The sequence below is a fragment of the Notamacropus eugenii genome, chromosome 6 (genome assembly GCF_028372415.1).
Source record: "Notamacropus eugenii isolate mMacEug1 chromosome 6, mMacEug1.pri_v2, whole genome shotgun sequence".
NCBI classification, from domain to species: domain Eukaryota; kingdom Metazoa; phylum Chordata; class Mammalia; order Diprotodontia; family Macropodidae; genus Notamacropus; species Notamacropus eugenii.
The window spans coordinates 35,462,009-35,474,664 of record NC_092877.1 but is presented as its reverse complement, the minus strand read 5'-3'; the positions used below and the strand labels follow the sequence as shown (position 1 = coordinate 35,474,664).

The window sequence follows — 12,656 nt, the reverse complement described above, 5'->3', positions numbered from 1 at the left end:
TTACTTTTGTGTTTTTCTCTGAGGCTATACAAAGATGTGATGTGATGGCAAGGCTCTTGTCCCCCAGGTTTACTCCGAGGGTATCTCTACCTCCAAGAGTATGTAGAGATTACAGTAATTGGTATTTTCTTTTGTTTGTTCATCTCAGCAGCCCTAGTATCTAGGCTAGAGGGAAGGAGGTAAGGAGTAGGAGGTGGGGATGCTTGGGTGAAGGAAGCTAAGCTCCAGAATTCCTAGTGGTGTGGTTAAGTCCTACCTAGTTCTGAGTCTGGCCAAGACTGGCCAGGGGTTTTGTGGCTTTTCTGATGCTAGGCTCTGCCTATGGACTCCCCCTTGTCACAGGGCTTTAGGCCTGTTCTGGATAAGGCCCTTCTCCCCTGCTGCCATGGTTGCCTGCTATGGGGTCTTTTTGGCCACTAAACTGGTGTTGTTCCTTCTTCTCCTCTCCTCCCCCATTTCCCTGCTGGGTGTAGCTGGACTTCAGGCAGACTCCATTCCAAAGAGCCCGTATTCCATTATTCCAAGGCTACTTTGTGCAGTGTTTTCCACCTCACCTCACTTGTCTACTCAAGACTCTCTGCAGAATCCTGACAGACTTGTCCATCCCTGGACTGGGTGGAGGATTCTATAGGTGATTCTCCTTAAGTTTTACAGTGGAGTCTGTAGAGGATCTTGGCTCTTGTAGTCCTAACACACCACCATCATCTGATCTAAATACATTTCATTATTAACCTATATACCCATCCTAGATTTACTACTGGCTTTGGAATGTCGGAAAGATTAAAAAACATAAAGGAGGTTATACATATTCTCTTCATTCCCTCAGTTTCTTAATAAACAGGGTCAGACTTGATTATTTGAATAGTAAGAGCAGCTGGAATAATGTAAAGTTGTATCTATATAAGACTGTAAACTCTGGGAATTAAAGCTGTTCCTGGCTGGCTCTATTTATGGGAACATGTAGTATCCTTGGGTACCTAGCACTTGAAATAGATGCCAGAGAATACATTTATCCTTACATCTATGCTATCTCTTGACCTTCTATTCTGCTACCAACCCTTTTTAAATCCCAAGACTTAAAAACATGATGGCAATATAACTGTCTTTAAGTGAATATAAAGCAATATGCACTATAATGTTTATAAGATAACTTTTCATTTCCAAAGACATTGTTTGTAGAATTAATAGAAAAATCCAATATCCATCACGGATGGAAAGGAAACTTAATATTCATGCCAAACACTGAATAAGGATATTTGGCAGAAATGGTATGGATGTTGGCTCTTTACCCTTTTGGCCCTGGCAAGTCTAAGAACTTTACAGACAGTTTTGTTTTTTTTTTTATTAAATCTCAGATAATAAATATTATTTCAAAAAGCGGGGAGAGGTCTGATAGAAAAAGCACAAATTACCTGTAGTGTACAGTTCATCATCCTTACAATGTAATCAAACTGCTGATGATCTAGTATGGCCCGGTTTTGCTGTACATGCAAACCCAATTCATAGGTAAGACACTGTCGCGCTGCCTTTCCTTTGAGGGCTCTCAATGCAGCAGGGAGAGTCTGAGAATAAGAAAATTTCATTTTACTCGTATGACCAAAAACTTAATTCTACTGTAATAAATATCTGAATCATACCCCCAAGGAGATCATTTTAAAACAATAATTCAGTTGAATAAGAAGTATTTATTAAATGCAAAAAGCACTGTTAGTTATTAGAAACAAACAAATAAACAATTCCCAACTATGTCTTGGGGGGCAGTCAAAGAACTTATAGTCTACTAGTGGTGTGTTTGTGTGTTTGCATGCACAGACAGAATGTTATACATAATAAAAGGCAGTCTGAAGGAGAATACAGTAATGGCTTTGGGTAGGAAGCAGCACATGAGCTGGGTCATAAAAAGAAGCCATAGAGTCTGAGAAACTGAGATAATGGGGTAATGCATTCTAGGTTTTGGAGACAGCCATTGTGAATGGAGAGAAGGCAGAGACAGAGTGCTGAGTTTGGGGAATAACTAGTAGCTGAAATTGGCTAGAACAGAATTCATCAAGAAGCAAACAGGGCAGGAAGAATAGGTAGAAGCCAGTTTGCGGAGAGCCTTGTGTGTGTTCGTCCTTCGTTGCCGAAGAAGAGCATGCCATCAGAGAAATGATGACATGACTTGCACTTGACCCAGGATGAGGCAATTGGGTTTAAGTGACTTGCCCAAGGACACACGGCTAGTGAGTGTCAAGTGTCTGAGGTGAGATTTGAACTTAGGTCCTCCTGATTCCTGCACTAGTGCTCTATCCACTGCACCACCTAACTGCCCCTTGGAGAGCCTTAAATACCAGAGGAAGAAGCGTATATTTTATCCTGAAGGCAATGGGGAGCCACTGATGGCTTTCAATGTCAGAACGTTGCCATCTAGAAGATATTTGGGGCAGCTATGTGGAGACGAGATTAGAGAAAGAGATGACTTAATGGAGGGTGATCTGGGTCTGGGTAACAGTGGCAACGTCAGTGGAGAGAAAGGGGAAGGTATGAGAGATCAAGAAAGAATGTACATGATTTGGAAATTTACTGGATATGGAAGATGAGATAAGAATGACTTTGAAGCTATAAATGTGGGTGGCTGGGAGGATGGCAGTGACGGTAACATCAATGGGGAATGTTTAATGATAATAACAACAATAACTAACATTTCCACGGCACCTATTATGTGCGAGCTGCTGTACTAGTCACTTCAGAAGTATTATTTCATTTGAGCCTCACAACAACCCTGGGAGGTAAGTACTATTATGGGACCCATTTTACAGTTGAGGAAACTGAGGCAAAAGAGGTTAAATGACTTGCCCACGGTCACCCAGCTAGTAAGTATCTGAGGTGGGATTTGAAGTTCTTTTCTTAATTCTAGGCCCAGAACTCTATTCAGTGTAACACCTGCCACCTCAGAATGTTTAGAAGAGGTGCATCTGGAGGACAGATAATGAATTCTACTTGGACAGAGTTTGAGATGTCTATGGGACAACCAAGAGATTTGTAGGAGTCATCTGCATGGAGATAATAATTGAACCCAAGCCTGCTGATGAGACTGCCAAAAGAGAAGAACAGAGAGCCTAGGGCGGAATTCTAGGCAATGAACATGTTTTACAGGGTCAGGGAAGCTATCTGGGTGATGATGACTAGCAAAGGAGATTGAGAAGTGATTAAAGAAGTGTGAGTAAAGTAAGAGGAGGAGAAAAGCAACAGAGCAGTGTCATGAAAGCCAAGGGAGGGAAAAATATCTGTGAAGAAAGGGGTTTGGGTATTCACTAGTGTTAAAAGCATAGAGAAGTAAAGGAGGATCAGGGCTTAGCAAAGATAATCAGAATTAACTTTTAAGAAGTCAACCTTAGACAGGAAAGCTTTAGCAGAATGGTGAGGTCAGAAGTCAGATGACATGAGAATGAGGGGTTGATGAAGTGGAGGCAGAGATGATGTTTTTAGGAGTCTGAGAGCGAAAGAAAGAAGAAAAAAACGAGATGGTATGGCAGTTTGAGGGAATGACAAGAATGTTTGTTTTTTTGTTTTTTTTTAAGGATGGAATGGACTTGCATGTAACTGTAGGTAGAAGAAAATAACCTAGTAGAAAAGGAGAGACTGAAGGTGAGAGAAGGAATGACAGATGTGGCAAATTTTCTAGAAAGTAAAGAAGGAGATGGGACAGCAGGCAGAAGCAGAAAGGGGGCCTTCAGTATAAGCAAGTATCTCATTCTTGGAGACTAGCACAAAGAAGTAGATAACAGGTGAAGATATACCGAGGTTTTGAGGTACAGAATAGGAGAAAAAAACAACTCGTTTTCTAATTAGTAAGTTGTATCTGTTGAGACTGGTAGGGTTGAGGGTGACACTGTGGTCTTGAAGTTTGCTATGGGGAATGGGATGGAGCTAAATAACAAGAGGACTACCACAGCAGCAGCAGTGGCCCAACTGAGATGAAACAGCAGGAATTCATAATGGATTTGTTTGGTATGATTGTGTGACTTTCTTTAGTCACATTCAGCAGCACAAGAGTAAAAGTGGAGCAGGAGGACAGTAGGAAGGATCTAGGGTTGAAAGCTGAGAGTGACTAGCAGAACAATGAGGAAGCTCAGAGTAGCAGCCAGCATACAGAATAAAAACTATAAAGGGGAGAAAGTGAGGCTCGATCAAACTTGGGTGAGAGACTAGGAGGGAGGGAGAAGGGGGGAAAAGAGGGCCAGAAGATTTCTGGTATAAGAGAAGTGAGGAAGAAGATAAGATGGAAGAACAGTGGAGTATGATCAGAAGAGAATTCTGAAGTTCAAATCTTAGAGATGACCCTGTTACGAGCGAGGTTTAGACATAATGTTTGCCACTGCTGACATTAAGTAATCAATTAACATTTATTAAGCACTTACTATGTGCCAGGCACTGGGCTAAGTGCTAGACAGAGAGTTAAGATCTTTGTCATGGGGTGGAAGGGGTTAAAGAATGTGGAAGTGAGGTTGTTTAAAGGGACAACAACATTTATACTGAAATCTCCAAGTATGGAAGCAGGAGTTGGGGTGAAGAAGACAGCCAGATCCTGAACTTCTTGAGAAAGAAAAGAAGATTGATGCACATATCAGTTAAGTACAGTCACAAGAATCTGACCTATGATCTAAAGAGAGAGAGACTGAACCACAAAGGAGAAGGAGTTGTTGACTGATGATGGTAGAAGGAGGAGATGAGAGTGATGCTATAGAAAAAGAAACAGGCAAATGTGTCTTCCTGGTTCAGCAGTCTGTGGGGATATGAAAGGACGTAAGATAAGACCATGAGAGAGAACGTGACCAGAGATACGGTTTCAAAAATCTCAGCAACAATAACAAAAAGATTTCAAATGAAGAACCCCAAGAAAGGAATCATGACAGTAGGTGGAGGGGGGGCGCTTAGAGTTAGGAGGATTTGGGGCTCAAACCCTGCCTCTGACCCACAGTGGTTGCACACCCTGGTTAAGTCACTTAACTGCTGAGAGCTGCAGGCCAAATTCTACATCTGCGTCTGGGAGAGGAAGGGTTAAAACTTCTCTGGGGCAGGGAGCTTCCCATATGATTGAAATAACAGATTTTAGAGTGGGAAGGGGGCATTAAACAGAGGGACTATCACTTGATTTTAAATTATAAGAAAGCAAATAAAGTAAAAATTTCACATCCACTTTTAGGAGTAGAATTACAAGTATCTGTTGGAATCACTGGAGATCAACTTCTTTCGATCTTGTGTATTAATTTTATGAAAAACTTTGTCATATAATTCACTGCTGTTAAAAGACCATGAGTAACATTTTTATATAAATTTGGCTGCTTTTCTATAACAAAGATAATCAGAAAACTCTGAAAAGCAACAGCATTTACAAATTGGAATTGGTTAGCCTCTGCTAGTCTCCTTCTAATGCCTCATTAAAAAGCAATCTTGGGTTCTCCCAAGTTATGCCAGCAGAACTTAAGTTCTGGTGGATCCTCCTCAGCTGAGACTTTGTTAAGATGGGCCCAGGGATGGATCCTATACCCATGGACCCGCTCAGCTAAAGAAAATCTCAACAGATAACTGGCAACTTGGTGCTAAGATCCTGGCTCAGCACCCATGGAATATGGAAAAGCACACCTATACCAATAAAATCATGGATCTTTCAAAGTATCAAAGTATATTGACCAGACATTTAGCTAGAGTTCAACTCCTGATTTGTAGAAAAATTATTTTCCAATATGAAAAGAACTCAAATGAATCTACCAAGGAAAATAGCATATTAATGTCTCATCTAAAAACTTCAACTATTTAGAATAGATATCCAGATACCTGTCTGACCTGTCCAGGGTCACACAGCTAGGTAGTGTCTGAGGCTAGATTTAAACTCAGGAAGATGAGTATCTTACTTCAGGCCTGGCACTCTATCTATTGTGCCATCTTATCTCTCCTCAAATTATACTAAAAAGCAGCAAATTAAAGAGGACTGGGAGAAGACCAAAAGAAACAGGAAGAGGGATAGCAGCAAGAAGGGAAAAGCTGATAGTAGTAATGAGAGAGGACCAAAGAACCCTACAAGCACAGCATCATGGGGGTGAGAGAGAGAGAGGGAAAAAGGGAGGGAGGAAGAGAGGGGGGGGACAAAAAAGGGGGTAGAGGGGGGTAGAGAAGAGCCGGGAGATAAAGAAAGAGAGAGAGGGGGGAAGAGGGAGGAGGGGGAGACAGGGAGAGAGAGAGAGAGGAAGAGAGGGGGGGAGAAAGGGGGGGGGGAAGAGGGGGTGGGGGGGGAGAGAAGAGCCAGGAGAGAAAGAAAGGGGGGGGGGGGGAAGAGAGAGGAGGGGGAGACAGAGAGAGAGAGAGAGAGAGAGAGAGAGAGAAGAGGAGGGAGAGAAGGGGGGAAAAAGAGAGACAGAGAGAGAGGGAGAAGGAGAGAAACAGACAGTCATCTATCCCAACAAACTTGAATAGCCCTTAAAAGGCTCAATGTGGCAATAAAACAGAAAAGAATTTTTAGTATATTTTAATAAATATTCTATGCTAAATGGTTAAAAGAAAATAGGTTTTGATAACTAAAGAAGTTTTAAGTATCTGTAAAATACACTTCTGTGGAACAACTAAAATCCTTCATACTGGAGACAATTATTACAAAACTTTGAAAAAACTTTCTGAAAAGTCCAAGGAGAATAATATTTTATTGCCAGGCCTTGCCAGGTTAAATAAAATGAAAACTTTTACATGGAACTTAATTGGCAGCAACACCATCTTCTGTAGTTTTAATTTGGACACATAATCATATTTATTTCAAATGACCAAAACAGGTCATGAATCTGGCAAAAAGAGAACGGATAGGGTTTGTGGAGAGGTTCATTGGTAATTTAACATGAGTATATTTAACATGGAAACAAATACATATTTTGATAAATAAACTTTAAAAAATTACCTTTTCAGTTTCTAATACTTTGTTTTCAAATATGAAGGAGATGCAGTTTCTAACAACTTCCAGTCTTTGAGCACTGTTGAAAACTGTTGTCACCTTATCCATGATTGAAACTAGTAAAGAAATACAAATATCAGTCAATTACCTTAGGATGACACAGAGACAAAGAGAATGTTACTCGAAGTCTTCTGAGATTCTAGTCCATTGTCATTTCCCATTGCTGTACTCTACGTCACTCTTTTGGTGGTGTGGTCACTGGGTGAGTGTCAGGCCCAGGACTGGTGCCACAGATCTCACATACTAGATCTCTACAGGTTATCTGGCTCTTAGGCAAGGCAGTGATGTTAGGCAATGAAAATATATACCTTTACAAGTTTGGGGTAAATTGACAAGCCTTGAGAAAATTTAATTTCCAATTTTATAAGAAGAGAAATCATGCAATAATTTATAATAAATTAAATACTTTTAAATTTTTAAATTAAATTAATTTATTTTTTAATTTATTTAATTTTAATTTATTAAATTAAATACTTTTAAATTTCCTAAAGGAACTATGCTTCCAGGAAAATCTTTACATTTTGCTATTATTTTTAAACTTCAGATAATAAAATCTACTAGGTTAGGGCCATCTAACTGAGGGAAAGGGGTTGACTGAAAAGTCTCAGGTGAGGTTTTTAACTAATAATGGAGGGTAAGGAAGAAACCTGCCTGTGTACATCTGCTAAATCATATACATTAGAGAATGGCATAAAGCTGTAGGAAAAATAGTAGTGAATATGTCAAATAATTAACGGGACGATAACAAAGAACGTAGATAACCATTAAATCTCTATTTCTTGTCCCAATTTCTCTTCGGAGCTACATACTCATAATTCCAAGTGCCTAGGATAGCTCTACTTACATATCCCACTGGTACTTTAAACTCAACATGTCCCAAACTAAGATTATCTTTATCTAAAATCTTGCTCCTTCTGATTTCACTAATTCAGTTTGTGGTACCAACACAGTAGTTCAAGTTTGAAAATTTTGTTTTTGGATGGGGTAATGTGTGATCTCTCCTCTTTCTTTCCTCCCCTTTCTCTTCTCTCTTTCTCCCCCTCTTACTCTCCTCTTTGTTTTCTGCTTTCTACTTCCCTTTCCCATCTCTTTCTGTATCTCTCCTCCTCTATCTTCCTTCCTCTCTCCCTCAATATTCAATGAGTTATCAAGTTCTTTCTTTTTCACCTATGAAATATCTCTCCTGCACCTGTTCTCTCCCCTCCTGCATTCCCTGCTACTCTGTACAGTTTAACTTTTTTAACACTCCCTAAACGGATGATCATTTATCTAAAATATTACTGCTTTCAGACACTAATATAGTGTTCTGTATATAGGTGTTTAGTAAATGTTTATTAAATTAATGACTAAAGGAAGAACTAATAATACTCATAGCTTAAGATGTCTACACACAGAATATGGATAATAAACTAAGTGAACTGAGCTTAGTAAAAAGAGACCGCCCAACTTCACAATTAGCATTTGGTGGGGATTTGATTTATGACTGGAATATAATAACAGAAATGTTATTTATGCTTATTTAAAAGAAACAGATTAGATGAAAGAGATATAGCATAACACTAAATGTGAATAAGATTGTGGTGAAATCTATGAATCAGTCAAGGGATCCAAAGTGAAAAGAAACTGGATGAGGATCAATGGAGGGAGGAACAGAAGGAATATTGTGAGATGAATATATTAACCCCAATCAGCTGTTAGAGGAGATTGATAAGGTCCTGAAGCAAACTGTAATAATAGTGCAGAGAAAATATAATAGCCATACACAGGGGATTATCATTATTGGGATATAGTTAGAATTCTTTGTCTTTGCAAAAGTGGAACAGTTGATAACTTTCCTTGATGATAACTTCAGAAGTTAAAAAGGCTTGGAGATAAGGGGAATTGTTATGCCCTTTATTTATCTATTTATATCTATGTTGCCCCCATATTAGAATGTTAACTCCTAGAGGACAGGAACTGTTTGGGATTTTTCTTTCTTTATCCAGTGACTGTAACATCATAAACTATTTAATAAATCCTTGTTGATTAACTGAATTCCAAGCAGTAGATGAATTTGCATTCTATTGCCTATCACTGGGATGTATGATCACTGTCTCGAAAATATCTGAAGGACTGTCATATGACAGATGGATTACACTTATTCTATTAAGCTCCAGAGATCAAAACTAGAACCAACAGATACAAGTTAAAGGAGGCAGATTTTGGTTTCACACAAAGAACTGAACTGAAGCTGTAACAAATGGAATAGGCTGCCAAGCTGTGTACTTATAATCTCTGGATGTGTTCAGAGAGATCCGATGACGCCCTTCCCCAAACAGAGATGGTAATCTTCTCCCTAATAAATCTGTTCTTCTTCCAGACTTCCCAGTCCTCCTTGCCTCTTCCCTCTCTCTCACTCTCTGGATCCAATGACTTACCAAAGCTTGCTGATTCTATCTCCATGTCCTCTTTCATACTGAGCCTCTTCTCTGGACTCAAATGGACACAGTTATAGTTCAATACTCCTCTTGCTATTATAGTAACCTCTTAACTGGTTCTCTTCCTTCCAGATTCCCCCCATTCAATCTACTTTCTAGGAGAGAAGAGAATAATTTTCTAAGCACAGGTCTAACCACGTCACTTTCTTGCCCCAGAGTATTTAGAAGTTCCTTTTGCCTCTAGGATAAAATGCAAATTCTTTATCTGGGCATTTAAAGGCATTTAAAGCCTCCTCAATTTGACTTACCTTTCCAGCCTTAATTTAATTAATTCTTTTCTACGGACTCTACATTTTAGCCAAACTGGAACTGTTCCCCAAATTCAACATTCCAATCTCCAGCTTCTGGAGTACCCAATTTCCTTTAAAGTTCAGCTTTAGGTACTGGGAAGGCTTTTCTAATATTACAAATATCTATCCTCAAATTACATTTTATTTACTTTTCTATGTATGTGCTGTACCTGCCAAGTAGAATGTAAACTCCTTTAGAACATGAACAGTTTGGTTTATATTTGTACCTGCACTGGTCCTTAATAAAGGTTAAGTGAATTGAATTCAAAAGAAATAGAAATGGTCAAAACTTCAGGAGGACAAGACTATCTCACTCTGAAAAGAAGTGGAAAGCTACATAAAGTCTATCTTGTATATTAGATCTTTAGTGGGGGAATTTAATAGTTTGGAGTGAATTTAGATATAATAATGGACAATAGTGAGGGGGTAGAATTATTCAATTCCCATTTTGCTGCCGTTTTTAAAATTAAAAAAAATTTTGTTAATCTTTTTATTTTAAACTTTAATACAAAATAAGAAAAGAAAAAAAATGCATTGCCATGTAGTAATGGTTACAGCACTGGACCTGGAATCAGGAGGACACGGGTCGAAATCCAGCCTCAGACACTTACTTGATGTGTGACCATGGGCAAGTCATCCAATCTCTCAGTGCCTCAGTTTCCTCAGCCTCTAAGGTAGCATCAATATCTCAGTCTAAGATCCTTTGGTAATAACTACTAAATCTTATTTTCTGAGACAGCAGAATGTGAGAGAGGATTCAAAATACACAGCAATAAATTTCCAATTCCAGAAAGCCTATATAATAAATACTATGTACTGTGTTGACAGCTGTCCATCTTTGCTTCCTTGTAAGTTTTCTTCTGGTCACTGTTGTGTACTTTGTTCTTTGTACTTTTCTACCCTTCCTCCACCCGCCTCCCAACCAAAGGCTACAGTGAAGCGTGGACACACACACACACACACACACACTCACACACAAAGACAGACACATTCATATATATATATATATATATATATATATATATATATATATATATATATATACACACACACACATACACACCCATACATGCACACACTTACTCATATATACATATACTTAGATATCTATAATCTTACTCATATACACACATATACATTCATATGCATCTATGTGAGACTGTACTATACTTACTTGTCCTCTGTTTTTCAGAAAGTAGATAACCTCTTTCTTCATAAGTACAAGTCTTTCCATATTTTTCCAAGTCTACCAACTCATCATTTCCTACACCACAGCAATATTCCAATCTTACATTGTCTAGTTGTTTTTTAAATAGTGAAAACAATGTTGATGAATATGGCTGACACATAACATAGTTTTCCTATTTTTCTCTTTTAAGTGAATCTATTTTAACCTTAACTTTGTCCGAGATCATGATTACCACCCCTGCTCCTTGTTCAGTAACAAATTCTATTCCCGATCTTTATTTTATGTTTATGTGTATCTCTTATTTCCTATCCCTCCTGACTCCTCTACTTTACTTCTACCTGTTACCTTGCCCTCCTATCACTTAACCTACCCCACCTCCAAGGATCCCTCCCTTGTCCTCCCATTCCCATTAATCTAAACATCTTTCTGTATATCCTCCCTTAACCTATTCCCTCACCATCCCCTCCTTTATCCTTTCCCCTCTCCCTATCCCCTCTGTGTTTAATTTCTTTCTGAATTTAGAAAACTCTTATACTCCTCTAGATGTATATGTATTGTTTCTTCTTCAACTCATTCCTGGTGAAAGTAGGTTTCCAGAACTAACTGCCTTGCTCTCCATCTAATTCCCCTGTATTGGTTCTTCCTCTCACATCCCATTTGTATAAGGTAATTACTCTTTTTAAGCTGTTCCTAAATAGATACTTTTTAAAATCATTATCATACTCATCTATTCCAACTTTTTATGAACTATCCAATTATTAATAATAATCTTAGATATATGTGTTTTACCTTTTCTCATAAAAAAGGTAAACAATTTGTCCTTACTGAGTCCCTTGTAATTAGGCTTTGGTATGTACCTCATATTTTTTCAGCATTTGGGAGGCTCCAAAGAAAAGTCTGGGAGAGAAGAGGCATTACACTGACTACCAAATGAAGGCCTACAGAGCCACTATGCTGACCTCATTGTTGTATGCCTCTGAAGCATAGACAGTCTACCAGCGCCATGCCAGCAAACTGAATCGTTTCCATTTGAACTGTCTTAGGAAGATTCTGAGGATCACCTGGCAGGATAAGGTACCAGACACTGAAGTCCTTGCTCAAGCTGAACTGCCAAGCATTCAAACTATGCTTCAGAGAGTGCAACTCCTATGGGCTGGCCACCTTGTTCAAATGCCAAATGTACGCTGGACTATTTTATGAAGAATTTGCATGGGGAAAGCAATCACATGGTGGCCAGAAGAAACGATACAAGGACACTCTTAAGATCTCTCTCAAGAACTTTGGATTTGACTGTGCAACATGAGAGACACTGGCACAGGACCGCTCAGCCTGGCGTGCCCACATAAGAAAAGGTGCTGTACTCTTTGAGTAAAGCAGAACTTAGACAGCACAAAGTAAACACAGGATGCACAAATTTGGGATATTCACCCCAAATATTTATATGGAGTATCTGTGCCCAACCTGTGGTACAGCATTCCAAGCTCGTGTTGATCTGATCAGCCACAGTTGGACATGCTGAAATTTCACTTTACAATGGTGATATCATTTTGGTCCTCTTCAAAGACGAAGGACAACAATCAACCAAGCATATTTCTCTTGACTCTTGTATGTCAAATCTTCTACTAAGTTCAGTTTTTTTTTTTAAACAAATTTCTGAAAGTCTGACAATTCATTAAATGTCCATTTTTTTTCATTCAGGATTATACTTAGCTTTGCTGGAT

General features: G+C 38.9%; 1 protein-coding gene across 12 annotated transcripts in view; it reads right to left on the bottom strand.

The window, feature by feature from the left end:
- Window positions 1-12,656, bottom strand: part of SBF2 (SET binding factor 2) — a 500,875-nt gene that overhangs the window by 185,170 nt on the left and 303,049 nt on the right. For all 12 annotated transcript variants that reach the window (XM_072619459.1, XM_072619460.1, XM_072619461.1 and 9 more), the window contains 2 exons: window positions 6,926-7,035; window positions 1,413-1,562 (listed from right to left, as the gene is read on the bottom strand). In XM_072619459.1, the coding sequence (XP_072475560.1) occupies window positions 1,413-1,562; window positions 6,926-7,035 (260 nt within the window). The remainder of the gene's footprint in view (window positions 1-1,412; window positions 1,563-6,925; window positions 7,036-12,656) is intronic.